This window comes from Mustela nigripes, chromosome 1 (genome assembly GCF_022355385.1).
Source record: "Mustela nigripes isolate SB6536 chromosome 1, MUSNIG.SB6536, whole genome shotgun sequence".
NCBI classification, from domain to species: domain Eukaryota; kingdom Metazoa; phylum Chordata; class Mammalia; order Carnivora; family Mustelidae; genus Mustela; species Mustela nigripes.
Window position 1 is genome coordinate 188426484 of NC_081557.1, and position 17608 is coordinate 188444091.

The 17608-nt window shown below is 32.5% G+C and overlaps 1 protein-coding gene across 5 annotated transcripts in view; it reads left to right on the forward strand.

The window, feature by feature from the left end:
- LARP1B (La ribonucleoprotein 1B) overlaps positions 1-17608 on the forward strand; it is a 123123-nt gene that overhangs the window by 18044 nt on the left and 87471 nt on the right. For 3 of the 5 annotated variants that reach the window (XM_059378253.1, XM_059378240.1, XM_059378244.1), the window contains exons 8-10: positions 2856-3000; positions 9462-9636; positions 14352-14524. In XM_059378253.1, coding sequence (XP_059234236.1) covers positions 2856-3000; positions 9462-9636; positions 14352-14524 — 493 coding nt within the window. Of the gene's footprint in view, positions 1-385; positions 635-2855; positions 3001-9461; positions 9637-10225; positions 10623-14351; positions 14525-17608 lie in introns of those variants that run through there. The other 2 variants (XM_059378261.1, XM_059378270.1) reach the window with 2 other exon arrangements.

Here is a 17608-nt window from a genome sequence, read left to right on the forward strand (position 1 = left end):
ATACTGAAGCTGAAGTTAGAATATTTTATTGTCTTTAAGAAAGAAAAACCCTAGTACATATTAGTACTATAGGATGTTTTGCATATTTATGTAATGTATTTATTGGTGAAAAAAATGTCCCCAAGTGATTTGCATAACCAGTTTGCTGAAATTTGATTATGTTTTGTTCTTACAATGTGCAGGAGAAGGCTATTTTTGGAAGGGTAGAAGCATCTTAAAAACATCTTCTTTTAAAAAAGAAAATTTACTGTTACTAGTAAATAATTTCCTCATCAGCATCATCCAGGCATCTTCCTGGGATGCCTTCATGGTGGATTTGATTGGCTTACATACAATACGAGGCAACTTGTTTATTTTGTTCTTGCTTCTTCTGTTACAGTTGACGCAAACACTGAAGAAAAGGGCCTTTTAATGGGCAGAAAGTGCCTGGCATGTGGCTATCAACTTCAAACCACTATTCCTGTCTTTTTTGTAACTCTTGCTGCCAGGTCCCTTCTGAGACCTGACAGTGGATATGCAACTCCATGTCAGGATAATCGGCCTCCAATGTGCTCATACAAGTGAGGGAGGAGCAGAGCTACATCAGTGTTGACAAAATTTCTGATCATGCAGTGTAGAATCCAGAGCTTCTAAGGTAGGACATGATAATGTCCCCTAGGACACTGAACAAATGTCAGACACAGCATTGGGCATGACTCCTCTTTTTTGTTGTTATTGTTTTAGCAGTAGGAATTTGGCAGGTGGTAGAGCACTAGGTTTAGAATGGCTCTTTACTGTAGTTATTGTTCTTTGATTAGTGAGTCCTGCTTTGAGGAGTCATGCTATTGACTTTGTTTTCCTTGAGGTTTCTCATAGGTAGGCTCAGGGTTTACATTTTCCCTTTGAGAAGTTACTAAAAAACTTTCTTGCATTTGTGGAAAAGTGTGCTAAATGTATTTTGAAGTAAGAAGCTTAACTATATTATGGATGATCAAATTTTTAAAATAATTTTAACTGAAAAATATATTAATAATTTGTCATTTTTGTGTCAGAATATTAAAAATTTAAGATCTTGATTATTTCTAGCTTCTGAATCTGGCATTCAGATTTAGAGATGAGTAGTTTGTAGCCCAATAGAAGTTTAAAAAAGTATATCCTATAGGTAATAGGGTGATTTATGAATTTATTCAGATACTAAGGTTTTCACAAAGTAGTAGAATAAAAAGCCATCTTATTAATGATTCAGAGAAGTTTTTGTCTAAGAACAGTGACTAAACACTAACTTGTGACTAAATCAGATGTCCTCATTTGTAAAAATTTAGAATTTAAGCATGTGTATTTTGTGCCTACCATGTCTGGCACTGTGAAAAGGACTTTTGATGTGTAACAAAAATTAGAACACATGTGTTATGTGCCCACCACATGCCAGGCACTGTGAAAAGGGCTTTTTTGAGGTGTAACAAAATCTGAATGTTTATTTCTTTAAGACTAAGATTTTTTTCTTCAGTGTTTAAGATGAGTAAATGATTTACTGGTGTTACTGAAATGTCAGGTGTATTTCACTGATCTCTAAGGGAGTTTTGCACTTCAATAGTTAGATAAATCTCTGAGTATAAAGAAACAACTTGAGTGTTTACATTTCTAAAGATTTTTTTTTCCTCCCAGTGAAAAGTAGCTCAAAGCCATTCCTCATTTATGGGTGATTATTTCTTCAAAGCTAGAATTTGACCTAAAGATTTCAGGGGTATCTTTAGTCATCCAGTGTTACACCAAAGTATATAATTTAGTATCCTTTCTCATAATTTGCCACTGATCTTTGAAAACTGATCTCTGATTTGGAAACATTATAGGATTATTAACCTGTAGGCCATATTATCATTGATGTCATGTATTTCTTTTGTATTCTTTTGTGTATTTCCCTCCATTATCCTCTTGGTTGCTCTATAATTCTTTTCTTAACTTTTCTGTATGGAGGCTGTAATTTTAAATGTGTTTCTCAAATGCCATTATTAAATATATCTATATTATCTTTGTATCTTGGAACTTCTACTTATTGATTATATAGTTTGTCCACTTAAATTTCTCTCTATACTTTCCTAGAGAAGATTAAGGTATTTAAGATTTTTTTGTATTTTTACCCCCATGTATCTCATAGTATCATAGATATTTCTTGTTTAGCTATATATTCTGTTCACTCTTAATGTCTTTTATAGTTCTCTCCATCAAAGAAAGAGGGAGATCTTACAAATATATAATTGTGTGTGTGTGTACACCTGTGCTCATATATTCACTAAATTTTTACTCAGCATTATGCTGATTGCTAGGATTCAGAAATACGAAACAATGTCAGTACCTTGTCAATTTAGAAAACAAAACAAAAACTGTAATCTACTCTGTAAAGTTAACAAAGAATACTTCCAAAAATAATGTTCTTCTCAGTAATGGGGAAAAAGTTGAAGGCAATCTGTTGACCTGTATTTAGTCAGCTAAATGAAGCAAGTTAAAATAGGTTTTAATGAAAATTTTCACTTAATTGGCTCATTTTACAAAATCAGTTATTGAACTATTTTAAAGTAGAAATCTGGTTAATTCTTTATGCTTAGATAAAGCTGACCTAAGTAGACGTTAATATTAGGTTTTTGGGAATGAATCAGTATTCTAAATGTCTTTCTACTCATGGATAAGAAATTATAACCTCAGTAGGGTTTTGCTCTTTCTTGTATTTATCCTATATCTAAGTTGTATTAAATCTATTTGTTATTAATAAAATAATTTTAAAGCTGTTTATAAATAAGCCATAGATATTTTTATTTCCTGTTGAATACATGAGATAAAGGTAATCTTTATTTCTTTTTGTTTATGTTTCTTTTTTTCAGTGAATATTACTTCAGTATAGAAAATTTAGAACGGGACTTCTTTCTTAGGAGAAAGATGGACGAACAAGGTTTCTTGCCTATTTCCCTGATTGCTGGTTTCCACCGTGTTCAGGCTCTCACTACAAACCTTAATCTCATTTTAGAGGTAATTATTCATTTACAAAACAGTCTGTACTTTTAAAAAAGTGCTCTAAAAGTAATATGTGAACCTAAAAATGCTCTAAAAAGTAATACTAAACACCTTAAGGAAAAAACACAAGGCTTAGACTGCATCATGGCCTGTTTTAATTTTATAAAATCCAAATAAATGCTTAATCTTGGAAACCCCTCAAATGGGGTGTACTAATGATGTTTCCACATATTTCTAACCTGATCCTTCAAACTTGGACCTTCTTGATTGTGCTTGGTCCTCTAGTCTTCTCAGATTGCTACAAAATAAAATGTATTTCTATTTATTAAAATTTTGAGGATTTTTCCTGTGCTATAATTTAAAACTGTTTTAAATTATAATAATAATGTAATGATATATAATTTATATATCATATATAATATATAATAATTATATTATTATCACATAATTAATGATGTAAATAATAATATATAATTATAATAATAATTATATAATTATTCCACTTGTATTCTTAATGCTTTCATTAAATTTTTGTCTGTCCTGTTCTAGAAATGCTGTGAACATTTTTGTTTTCTGTTCCCTATACACATGTAAACAAATTTGCCCTTTTGCGGTAGTTTTGCCAGACTTGCATTCTTGTGCCCCTGTGTAGCCAGTCCATTTTCCCATACACAGGCCCTGGAACCATTGATTGGATTTTTGTCCCTTTAGTTTTGCCTTTTCCAGAATATATAAGTAAGTTACAAGTTTGTATGTAGTTTGTAGCCCTTTATTTCTGATTTCTTTCACTCAGCATAGTGCTTTTGAGATTTATTTGTGTTGTACATTATCAGTAGTTTGTTATTGTTGATTAGTATTCCATAGTGTGGATGTACCATAGTTTATCCATTCACTTGTTGGTAGACACTTAGATTGTTTCAGGTTTTTGATCATGAGTAAAGCAGAAAGGTCTTTGTGTGGATATATGTTTTCATTTCTGTTGGATAAATATTGAGGATTGTGATTGCTGGTATGTATTGTAAGTGTATTAACTGTAAGAAGTATGTCTAAAGTGGGTTTGACCATTTTGCATTCCACCATTTTGTGTGAAAGTTCCATTTGTTCTGTAGCCTCATCAGTATTTATTTGCCATCAGTTGTACTTTTGGTTGAAATGCCTAAATGCCTGTTCAGATATTTTGCCTTTTTTTTTTTTTAAATCTGAGAGAGTGAGAGCACAAGCAGGGCAGAGGCAGTCAGAGGGAGAAACAGGCTCCCCACTGAGCAGGGAGCCTGATGTGGGACTCGATTCCAGGACCCTGGGATGATGACATGAGCTGAAGGCAGATGTCTGCTCAATGAACTGAGCCACCCAGGCATCCTTATTTTGCCAGTTTTTAATGGAGTAAGAGTTCTTCTGAATATAAATCCTTTGTGTTTTACAAATATTTTTTCCCAATCTTTGGCTCATCTTTTTATTTTCTTAACAGACTTCTTCAGCAAATTTTTGTGAACATGAGTGCTCTGGGCTTTAAAAACTAGCTACAGAAAGATTTAAGATTTCAAAAACAATAAAAAGTAATGATTTGTTATTTGTTGATATGTAATTACTGAGTCTTTGTTTTATGAAAGAAATTATTTCAAGTACTACCACTATTACATTTGTTTATATATGCCATCTAAATAGTTTCTATACATGATAATTTGAAGAAAACTTAGTTTTTTCCTGCAAAGCCTAGTCTTCAGAAAAATATTATGATTATATTTATAGTAGAATGAGTTTATTAACTACTGCCATCACTTGTGCTAAAGCAAAGATATATCTGTCATTTTATATATATATATCTAAAAATATATGTAAATTTATTTTATATATATATATAGTCATTTTCAGTGAATTTGTTACTGATTTCCCCTGCTCTCTGTAATTCTGTAGGAATATGGTTATAATTTCATTATTGTATGGTTTTTTTGGTCTCTTGGTGTTCCCATTAAGTCTGCCCACATAATTTTTAGCTTATTGATTATCAGTCTGTTTCCTTATAATTTACAGCAGTGGGGAAGGAATAGTTAAACGGACTTTTGCTTTACTGTTATGAATTGACATATAAGCACAGTGACTTAGAACAGCATAGGCTGCATTCACTTAACATTCATTATGCACCTACCATTGGTTACAGTGGGAAAGTCGTCGGTTTTCTGTTAAGAATGTAGAATTTCATTGGGCTTTGCAATATAAACATAAACTGATTTAGAGTACAGACTTGAGAACCAGCATATATATCGTTGTAGTTTTGTGATCTTGGGCAATGTCTTGAGACTTCTGCAAAGTGGAAATGATAACAATACATACTTCATAGGGTTGTGTTGAAGATGAAATGTTTAATGACAGTTTCTGGTACAAACAGCCCAAAATAAGAGTTTTCTATTATTGTTAGTCTTCAAGGATGCCCTTCTATTGTTCGCTCCTTTTTTTGGATCTTCATTTCAATACATCAACATCAACATTTTGTTATATGTATTTTGATATGCTCAAGCTTTCTTTCCTGAAGAACTATGAAAAGCAAAGTATACCTTAGTTCACACCCCTGTCTGTCCCAGTTGAGGTTTTCTACATAGTCAGTCTTACTGAATCTATTTCCTCCCATTCATTTTAGCTTATTATATATTTTTTACTTGATATATATATTATAATAGGATTGGTATTATAGTGATATTTATCACATAATTATAGTACAGTATTGTCTGTAGTCATTATACTGTGCATAAAATCTCTGTGGATTATTTACTACTTGTTGCCAGTTAGTAGTCTTAAACAACACCAATTCCCCCATCTGCTGTTTCCTGATAACCACCATTTTACTCTTTTTTTAAATGAGTTTCACCTTTTTATATTCCACATATAAGTGATATCATACAGTACTTGTCTTTCTCTGACTTAGCTCATTTAGCCTAATGTCCGGAAGATCCATCCATGCTCATGGCTGAATAATATTCTGATATATATTTGATACATATGTATTTGATATATATGTTTGATATATGTGTGTGTGTGTGCGCGCGCGCGTGCATGCACACGCTACATTTTCTTTATCTCTTCATCTGTTGATTGGTGTTTAGTTTGTTTCTTAGTTTGTTTCCACATCTTAGCTACTGTGAATAATGCTGCAATAAACAGGGGTGTGCAGGTATCTTTTCAGAATCCTATTTTCATTTTCTTTGGGTATATGCCCAGAAGTGGAATTCCTGGATCATATGGTAGATCCAGTTCACTGCATTCTTGATTGCAGTGAACAGAGAGCTATTTGTGATATCTTTTTTTTTTTTAGTTCAATTAATCCTTGATCTTTAGCTTATCAGTTGTAGGACTGTTCAAGTTACTTAACCTTAACCTCTTCATGCTTGTTTTCTCATTGTTAAAATAGGGTAAATAATACTTAAAACTATCACAGAGTATAAGGACTTAAGAGAAATAATTAATGTATTTGTAATGTCCTTGAACTATTCTTGCTACTCCCATCTGAAACTGTTTTCTAAATTGGCTGACTGTGGTTCCTCAGAATGTGTGCTGCTGTCTTATCTTTTAAGTTTTTGCACATGCAGATCTTTTCTCTTGGTACCAGGCATAGGACCAGAAACTAGGAATATATTATCTATGTATTCTAATGTTGGTAATTCATAATAATATTTGGTCCATTTAAGAAAGGACTAAAGTTAGTAGTTAGAAAAGCCATCAGATATCCAAAAATATTAACAGCACACTCTTAACTCATTGTTTAGGACTTCAAGGTAATCATGGTTTGGTTTTAATAAAACTCTTGTCTAGATATTTTCCTTAATTTTGTATAAAACATAATTTTTATATGATGTTTGTAAGTTCTAAATCACAACATTCACTTGTTCTCTTTATTTTCTTAACTTTTTCAATAGGGAATAAATTTCCTGTGATTTAAGATTCAAAGGATATGTAGTGAACAATTTACTTTCTATCGTTTACTAATGGTCAACTAGTTAAACCTTTCTTGGTGACAGTCAGTGTTACTTATTTTTCGTGTATTTTTCCCAAGATACTACATATTATACTACATATATTGTTAGGCCCTTTTTAAAAAAACAGCATATATTAGATTATTCAGGATTGTGTATAAATACCTTTGGGTTTTTTCCCACTCAAATTTTTTCTTTTAAACTGAGCCATAATTGGGGTGCCTGGGTGGCTCAGCCATTAAGGGTCTGCCTTTGGCTTGGGTCATGATCCCACAATCTTGGGATCAGGGAGCCCTGCATCAGGCTCCCTGCTCGGCTGGAAGCCTGCTTCTTCTTCTCCCACTCCCCCTGCTTGTGTTCCCTCTTTCACTGTGTCTCTCAAATAAATAAAATCTTAAAAAAAAATAAATTGAGGCACAAGTTATACACTGTATATTAGAAATCATAGAATTACATGCAACTTTTCTCAGTGTATATAGTTGTGTAGTTGCCCCCCAGATTAAGATATAAAACATTCTCAGTATCCCAAGAAGCTCCCTTGTGCCGTCCTCCTAGCCTGTACACTGGTCTCCTCAAAGGTCAATTTGGTGGTCTCATTATCTCTCAGAGCTCTCTCATTTGTTTTTTAATTTCACCTAATCAGAGGTATGTGTGCTCTTTTATATCTGACTTGTACTTACCATTTCTGTGAGGTTTACCCATGGTGCTGGTGTGTAGCAGTTGATTATCCATTTTGGGGTAGTATTTCATTCTAGGAATAAAACACAATGTATTTTTCCATGCTGCGGTTTATAGATGGGTGGGTTCTTTCCAGTTTGAATCAGTGGTACTGTTGCGAACATTATCATACATATTTTTTGATAGTCATATGCATTTATTTTCCTGTGACATGGGTAACATGAGATAAACACACACACACACACACACACACACACACACTTAGCTTTTGTAGATACTGCTAAACATTTTTTCCAAATTATTAAACCAATTAACACTACCACCATTCACAATTTCACTTGCTCTGTATTCTATCAACATATTGGTAGTCTTTTTCTACTTAAAAATTTAAACCAATAGGAAAGTTTCAAAGATTTTTTTTTTTTTTTTTAAATTCAGGTCTAAATAGCATGTTGTAAAATGCAGAGGTCTTAGGTGTTCATTTTGAGTTTTGAAATTGTATAAGCCTGCCCTCAAAAAGATAGAGCCCATTCCTCTAAGAACTTCCTTCATGGTCCTTTCCAGTCATGGTCAGTCCCCCACCAAATCCTCTGCTGCATCCCAAACCACTTTTCTGATTATATAAGCATAGATTAATTTTGTCTGTTTATTTATACACATTTGTGTAAGTGGGATTTTTCCGTGTCCTGGCTCTTCCATTCGTAGTTTTTGAAATTCATCCATGTTGCAGGATCTGGATGCTGGGTATGCTGGTGTTTGCTACTAGAGTGTCATTCCTTCTAGAATGTTCAATAGATAAAACTAGGAAAATATATATTAAAAGAAAATATAGCTATCACCAATTCAAACCCCTTATCATAGGCTTCTTCCTTATTTCCTTTATTCTGTATTTCATACTCTGTTTTTTCAGAGAGTATCCTGAGTCCCATCAAAAAAGTTTGTTTTTAAATAATTTTTAATAATTTAAAGTACTGTCCAGTTTTGAAAATATAACTTTAAAAAGTATTATACTAAGGGCATACAAATATAAAAGTAGTACATATGATATGTTCTTCCGCTAAAAGATAGTGAGTTTTAACTTATAAAATAACAAGTATATATGTTCAGTTTTTATATTGTATTTGTATTTTTCCTGATTTTATTTCTAAAAGGTAAGTACCCTTGAATTTCAGATAAAATTCAGTTCACTAAGTCTTTTATTTTGAGGAATTTTTGTTCTAGTTTTATTTTATCATTGAATTGAGTATGTTATTTTTGCAAAGCTCTATAGCCTAGTGACTAAGATTCAGTGGTGGATAACTAATAAATTATTTGATCCTAGTATTGCCTCATACTAAGTCTATGATCTTTATCAAGTTATTTCTTTGAGCTTCAGTTTCCTCACCTGTATACATTACAGGGTATTGTGAGGTATGTGTATGTGTGCTTCTTACCATTTAATTAATGATGGTAGTTAATAAAATAGTGCTTAAATTTTATTTAGTGGTTTATTATTAAGGTAAGATAAAAGGAAATATGAGAGGAAAAACCTGAAAATAAAATTTAATTATGGTAAAAGTAGTTTGATTATAGTTGATGTAATAAAATGCTAATTCTGTTGTGAAAACCAAATTATTTGCTGCATGTTATGTAGGATATCTGTTACCTATCACAGGGGCAAATTATTTAAAAATTTGTTTTAAGTAGTTAATTCATGGATATTTTTAGAAATGTTTACTGTAATGTCTTCTGATTTCAGATTTTAAAAATATTTTAGGTTATTTGAAGTATAGGATGTGCAATTACAGTTTTTTGAATGAAAGTTCTTTAATAGCTTAAAATACCTATTTATAGGCACTGAAAGATAGCACCGAAGTGGAAATTGTGGATGAAAAAATGAGAAAAAAGATAGAACCGGAAAAATGGCCAATTCCAGGCCCTCCTCCACGAAGTGTGCCACAGACAGACTTCTCTCAACTGATTGATTGCCCAGAGTTTGTACCAGGCCAAGCCTTTTGTTCACATACAGGTAACAGCTTTTCTTCTAGAGCAAGCAGAGTAACGGTGGGCTATCTGGTCCCATTTACCTATCCTTTAAAAAAAGTTTATTTAGATTGTTTAGGAAATTTAAAGAAAACTGAATAACTTTGATGCTCTAAATTCTATTCATTTTGTGCCCCCCACCCAGCCATAAATTAAAAATGGATTTAAGAATTATGGGTAAACCTCTGCTCCATTCTTAGATTGTGTACTTTGTCATGTATGGAATTTCTACCTATCTTCTTAATTTTACTAAATGATTATAGATAAGTTGTGCTAGTTTCCTCTTATAACATTGGAGTAGTCTAGTAGGATGAAGTAGTTTAAAAGTCTTATACTAAAGAGTGGGGCTGACTAGTTTTGTTACTAGTGTGCTTCAGTCCCATCTTGTAAAGATGGGATGGCCTATATTCAAAAGCAGCATTGGGGTACTGTTATGAAATTATTATGATTATAGATTAAAGAATTGATGGTAATTAGAATTTCCAAAAACTGCTTTAATATTAAGAATTTTTTCCTGGATCATTTTTAAGACATTCCCTCTTGGGAAAAAATGTGTGTGCTTAAACTTTTTTCAGTCAGGGTGATGATCTACTGATGCTTGGATGTCATTTGATCGAACATGCAGAGGAATAGGTGATTCACTGAAATATTATAAACATTGGAACAAATCGTGCTGCAGAAATGAAAGCGACCAGACTTCTATGCAAGAATGTCTACTCCCGACTCCTTGTGGAGGAGGTTGGGCCACCACTACAATGGAGATAAACACCTTTGTGATGATAATGAGAGAGAGAGACCAGAGGACTGCTGTTGTTTTTATAGGAGCCACCAATTTGTGTGTAATTAGCCTGAGCTGCATGTGCTACTTTTATTTACGGTGGGAAAGTTAATTATTCTGGAAATATTGCAAAATTCTGTCTTTTTTCCCAGACTTATGTACTGTGTCCAGATCAATAAAACAAAAATAGAGAGGCTTGAGTGGCATTTCCCAGATTGTTAGGTCCTTTGCTATTTGATTTGCCCTTCAGTACAGTGTACAGTGTATAACTCACATGTCACCATAGTATTTCACATGGACTATGAAATGTGTTAATGTGGACATGGGGGGATAAGAAATATGAGAAATGAACAAGAATATTTTTTCTAAACTCTTCAAAATATATTTTTTATACACCAGTATGTGAGACCTGCCATCAATAAAGTACTGATGAACAGACTCACAGATATTTTTATTTAATGTTTCTTTGCTTGTCAGCCCTCTGTGCCTCTATCCCTAGCAAGCAACTTGGGCAGATGTTTTAAAAGTTGAAGAAAAGTGATATTTTTTAGGTTTTCTTAAAAAAAGACTTAATGTCTGATTGTATAAATTAGATTATTTGTGTAAACTTTGGGTCCAAGATGACATTTTTAACCTGCTTATGAACAGGCATTAGGTGAGTTAGATAAAAATAGAAAATACTTTTTCCTCAGGGTAGCTAATAAGATAGGTCAGTCAAGTTGGTGATGCCTGTTCATTTAACCATTTATGCGTTATTAATAAAATTACAAGGATAAAATCACAATGTCTTGTAAATTTTTGTGTTTTTTAAATATATGCTCATTTACATCTCATACATATTGCCAAAACATATCACTCTATATTTAAATGTCCAAAATTTTAGGTTCTTTAAATTACACATCTGTAACCACATGGATAATGAAGGCATATAGAATATTCTTAGAGTTATGCAGATTTATATTACATCATAGGGATAGGTACATAAATTCAGCCTTTTTCATGAATCCCCATATTTCTGACCTTAATAAATATCCTCTGATGAGAAAGGCTTAGGTCTTAAATTCAAGAGAGAGTAGTATGTCACGAAAAGTGTGAAATGGGTATAGGAATAGGAAAAGTAGATTGTGTTTATCTGTACCTATAGGTGAAGGAACTTTTATCTATATCCTTTTTATCTCTAAAAAGAAGACTTTAAATTTCAAAAACATAATCATTGATGTATTCTTCCTGAGGGATTTTTATGGTAAAATATTTAAACATTTTTGTTTTTTTTTTCACCAAAGAAATTAAAATGTCTATTTTTCCCTCTATGGAGGTTGAATTGTGTAACATGAATTCACCTTTGCACTGAACAGAGGACCTCAAATGCACCAGAAAATGTTGATTATGGGAATGGTAAGATGTTAATTTTAAAATTTAGGTTTTGCAGTTCAATGGATATAGTATTGCACTATCAACTCTTAAGTAAAAGATTTCATTCATCAAAATTGAGAGGGTTGGGTACCTGACCATCTTGGGGGTTTTTGTTGTTGTTTTGGCTTTGTGAAAAATGTGTAGGAGGATCTCTAATGATTTTTGAATAAGCTGTGGGATTTCCTTTGGAAAGTTGCAGAAGTATTCCTGAATGAGCTACATAAAGTATTTAACCCTTTAAAAAGTATATAACCCCTTTAAAGCAATCTATATAACAACCCAGATGCAGGGTGGATAAAGAAGTCAAACTAGATAATCATGGAATATATAGGGTGATTTAACTCTGGAGAGTGATGTTGATAATTTTTCAATTAAAACAGCAAAGATAAATTTTTTTCTCTGTTCTTACAAATTAGAACCTATAAAGTGTCAAAGTATGTGTCTGATTTTTTTTATCTCTATAAGTTTAATGTCAAATCATCCAAGTAATATTCAGACTTACTGGTTCTTGGAAGATGAGGGCTTTACCATTACCTTTAAAATTTACCTACATAATGTTTGAAATCTTTTCATTGTAAAAGAAAACAAATCACATAAAGCATATGTGTAGGTAATTATAAGGTGAACATTTCCCTTTAACAACTCAGACTATTCTAAATTTTCTTACCCAGATTCTTAGGTATTTTGATATTTAATTTGTAAGTACGTGTTATGGGTATAATGAAACACTTGACTTCATGATAGAAACATTCAAGCTTAGTGAGCATTTAGAGATGATTATATAATAAACAAGTAGGTGTTTCAATATATTTCTGTGTTAAAAATAGTAGTTAACTGATTTCCCTACCATGTGCCAGGTGCTATTCTAATCATTTATACATGATAGTAATTTAGTTATTTCTCACAGTTGCTAGGGTAGTGATTCTTAGTCTGTTTTTAAAGCTTTATTCACTGCATGAGCATAGGTGATTTATAGTATTAGAAATAAGATTCTCTGCTATAAAATGTGTTCCCATTCCTATAACTTTAATATCAATACTTGCAGTCCAAATGTAGCATTTCATCTATACTACCTCTATGGATCAATTGGTGATATATGTACTGTTAATTAAAGTTGTAAGCATCAGTGTCAAATAGAAATATAATGTTTGCTATACATGTAATCCTAATAATTTTAATAGCCTAAAAATGAAATTAATTTTAATAACATTTAAAATATTTTAATATACCTAAATATTAAAACAATAATATAAAAACTACAGATCCATTTTACCTTTTTGAATATTTTGTACCAAGACTTTGAAATCTGGTATGGACCTTACACTTATTAGCACATTCTAGGACTACCCATGTTTTAAGTGCTCAGTAGCTCCATATGACTAGTGGCTATATACTCAACAATGCAGTTTTAGAGCCTTTTCCATTATGAAGGAATGTACTTCTAAAAAAAAGTAATGTAATTTGATATTTGAATCCTGGATCTAATAAGTGTTCATGGAGAGGATAATAACTCTTATTTGAGTCTAGCATGTAGTAGATGAAAGTAAAATCTTGGAATATTCTTCTCAAACCCAAAGTCCTGGAATGTGCCTTTGCATTTTCATTAGTAAATAAAAGAATTGTTGCTGTTCACTTATTTCAGCTTTCTCCATTTAATATTCAGCTTTGTAATATTTTCAAGTAATTGGCTTTTGGGGACTAAATTAAATGATATTTAGAATTTTAGAGTATAAATTTATATGTAAAACTCTTTGTCCAAAGGAAATACATATTGCGTTATAACTTAAAATAAGCATTCTTTTGAATTTTTAGAAAAATATTTGTAAAGGTATTGATTAGGATTTTATTTATAAAGCACGTGATTATTTTGATTAAGGGGATAGTGTGGAAGCATGCATTTTTAATTACAACAGAGTTTTAAAATGTTTTAAATTTTATCACCAGTTTTAAAATGTTTTAAATTTGCACTTTAATGATGTGACATTCTACTCCTTACAGTATCATATATGAGCTAAATGCACACTGCATTTAGGTAAAATTCATTAAGCAAAGGAAATGTGAAGTGTGAATAATGACTCCCTTGCTATAGATTATAGCAGAATAGTGAAGGACTGATACTGCCTTGAATAAAATATGCATTTACTCCAGCTTAATAGCATTTGAGATTCCATAATTTCATTTCATAATTGATAGATTTTAAGATTGCACTGGGAATTGATCCCTAAATTAAATGAATTATCACAATTAGTAACTCAACTGATATGCTTGAGATGTTTGAATGAATGTGATTTGTGTAAGGGTTGGTGACATTTCTTTTATCTATTCATTGGCTTCACTCAAATACATTTTACATCTTTTCAGGTTTGAAAATCAGTCATTGGAAAAATTGTAATTGAGATTTGATTTACCATGTTTTTGTGGAAAAAAAAATCCAGCCCAAGTAAAGAAAAAGAAGTGTTTTATAATTAAGAAAACCATTATTTTAATTAAGTACCAACTTAAAATTTTAGAGTCTGCCCCAAATTCTCCAAGAATTGGAAATCCACTGAACCCAAAGAAAAATACTGAAACAAGTAATCTTCAAGCAATGTCTAGAGGTTTGTCTACCAGTTTGCCTGACTTGGACTCAGAACCTTGGATAGAAGTTAAAAAGAGACATCGTCCATCTCCAGTGAAATTGAAGGTAAATTTTTATAAACCCAAGTGAAGTGTAGTACATCCCTGGGTTGATTGTAAGGCCAGTATATTTTGTATGTCAAGTAAATATGTAAAATTTGGAAAAGTTTAAAAAATTATAAAATTTGGCTATAAGTAAAAACTTAAGGCTTACTCAGTAGTTGAAAATAAGTTATATTGTGTCAATTTTAAAAACTTGGCTTCTCTTTCTAAATATCATTAGGAATATTTTGATGTGGTCTTTTTACTTGTGACTGAATTTGAATAATTTTTTTAAAAGCTGACAGAATTTTTCTAAACTGTGAATTTATATTTTAACCTTACTAGATTATTTATGACCTGTAATTATTTATAAAGGGTACAGATTAGGTATATATGTGTTTTTGGTGATTTTGTGTACAGTAAAAAAGGAAAAGAGAATTGATTTCTTTGGGCACATGAGGGAGTGGGATGTGTGATTATGAAACAGCAGAAGAGATCCTTGATGTTAGAAATGCTACTATAGTTTTGGCTCATGGTTGGATACAAAAAATTTCAACAGTGATAAAAATTGTTCTAATCTAAGCCATAAATAAAATGAATACAAATAAAGCTGGGGAAATCTGAGTAAGATTAATAGGTTATTTCAGTGTATATCTTGTTTGTGATATTTTGCTATAATTTTCACAAGATGTTACTATTGGGGAGAAAAAGTAAAAAGTAAAAAAAAATACATAAGATTTATTTTTCTTGTAACCGTATGTGAGTGTATGTAATTATCTCAAATGTTACTCAAATGATTCAAATATTGAAGGTAAGTTCTGTAAGGAGAAGGTCATTAAAAATAATAGGACCTAGAATGGGGAAGGATAAAAAAGGCTATCATATTGAAGATTATTATGAAGAAGGCTCTTTATCCTTACCATCAAGGTATGAAGAAGCATGAAGGGATTTAAGAGTAGTTCTCCATTGGGGGAATGAGGGAGTGATGAAATTTTGTTTCATTGGGATATTTGGCAATGTCTGGAGACATTTTTGGTTAAAATTGGGAGACTGCTATTACACTATTACATCTTGTGAGTGGAGGCTAAAGATGCTGCTAAACATCCCAGTGCAAACCCCCCCCCCCCAAAAAAAAAACCCCAAAGAATTATCGAGCCTACATGTCAATAGTGTTGAGTTTGAAAAACCCTCATCAAGAGTATCTTTTTAATTAGCCGTGAGGGTTAAACATAGCATATTTAAATGTTGAAAGAGGTGGTTCTGCCCCCACCCGCCTCAGGGGACATCTTAAAAACCCAAAGCAGTGCTCACTTCAGTAGCACATATATTAAAAACCTAAAGTTGGGGCACCTGGGTGGCTCAGTGGGTTGAGCCTCTGCCTTCGGTTTGGGTCGTGATCTCGGGGGCTTGGGATCTAGCCCCGCATCGGGCTCTCTGCTCAGCAGGGAGCCTGCTTCCTCCTCTCTGTCTCTACTTGCTTCTCTGCATACTTGTGGTCTCTGTCTATCAAATAAATAAATAAAATCTTTGGGGAAAAAAACCCCCAAAACCTAAAGTGGCTTTCTAGGCGTGCCTGGGTGGTTCAGTTGGTTTAGCATCCAACCCTTGGTTTTGACTCAGGGTGGCAGACCCAGCCCCATATGGGGCTCTGTGTTCAGCACAGAGTCTGCTTGAGATTATCTCTGCTTCCCTCTCACTCCCTCTCTGCTTCTCCCCCAGATTGTGTGCTTGCACATGCTTGCTCACTCTCTAAAAAATAAATAAATAAATAAACAAACAAATAAATAAATATCTTTAAAAAAATTTCTAAACTTGCCTTCTCAAGATAAGATTTTCTAAACTTCCTGATTAATTTCTATATTTATCATGGCAAATAACATCCCTGTACAGGTAGGGTGGATAAGGATAGTCTCTTGAAAACACACAGACACACACACAAAACAAAACCACATAAAAGGATAGTACCCTAGATCATTGACAAAGATTTGTGTAGTATTTTATTTATTCTAAGATCTAATTTTTTTCCTGCACTTTAAAATATCTCCACATTTCAATATTCTTTAAAAATAATGGTTCTTCCCTTGTATGCTGTTGGTGGGGAAGTAAACTGATAACAGCCACTGTGGGAGATACAGAGTTTCCTTGAAAATTTAAAAATAGAAATGATGATATCCAGTAATTCCACTAGTGAATATTTATCCAAAGAAAATGAAAATACTAATTCAAAAAGATACCCACTTCTATGTCTGTTGAAGTATTATTTACAATAGCCAAGATGTGGGAGCAACCACGATGTTGTGTACATATACAGTGGAATATTGCCCATAAAATAGGATGAGATTGTGCCATTTGTGACAACATGGGTCGGACTAGAGGTTATTATGCTAAGTGAAATAAGTCAGAATTAAAAAGGCAAGTACTATAGGATTTCACTGATGGGGAATCTAAAAAAGAAAATGAGCAAACAAAAAAAAAAGACCTGTAAATACAGAGAAAGAAACTAGTGGTTGCGAGAGGGAAGGCGGGGCGGGAGTAAGACACAAGTGGGTGAAGGGGGAAGGAGATACAGGCTTCCAGTTATGCAACTAATAAATCACAGTAATAAAAAGCACAGCATGGAGAATATAGCCAGCGATATTGTAATAGCATTGTATGGTGACACATGGTTGCTACACTTGGGAGCATAGCATAACATAAAACTTGAATGGATATGCTGTACACCTGAAACTAATGCAACGTTGTGTGTCAACTTTACCCAAATTAAAAAAAAAGAAAAATTTTGCCTTATAGGAACTGGCACATTTCCTATATGTGCCAGAAACTACCGCAAAGACTAGTTAGGGAGGTGCCAAGCAACTTAAAACTCTCTAAAATGGATTTATTTTTCTTAAAGGGGCTTAAATTCAGAAAATATGCTAATGAATAAAGCAAAATTTTGCTAATTTAAAAAAAAATAAAAATAATGGTTCCTGTTAAAATTGATGGCATCTTTATGCGTTGGTTTAAAAAAAGAAATTTTTGGAAGGGTAAGTACTAGATTCTGATGTATAGGGCCAGCAAGTTGGTAATGGAAGTTAATAGTGGAAAAGGAATGGTGTAAAATCTAGGG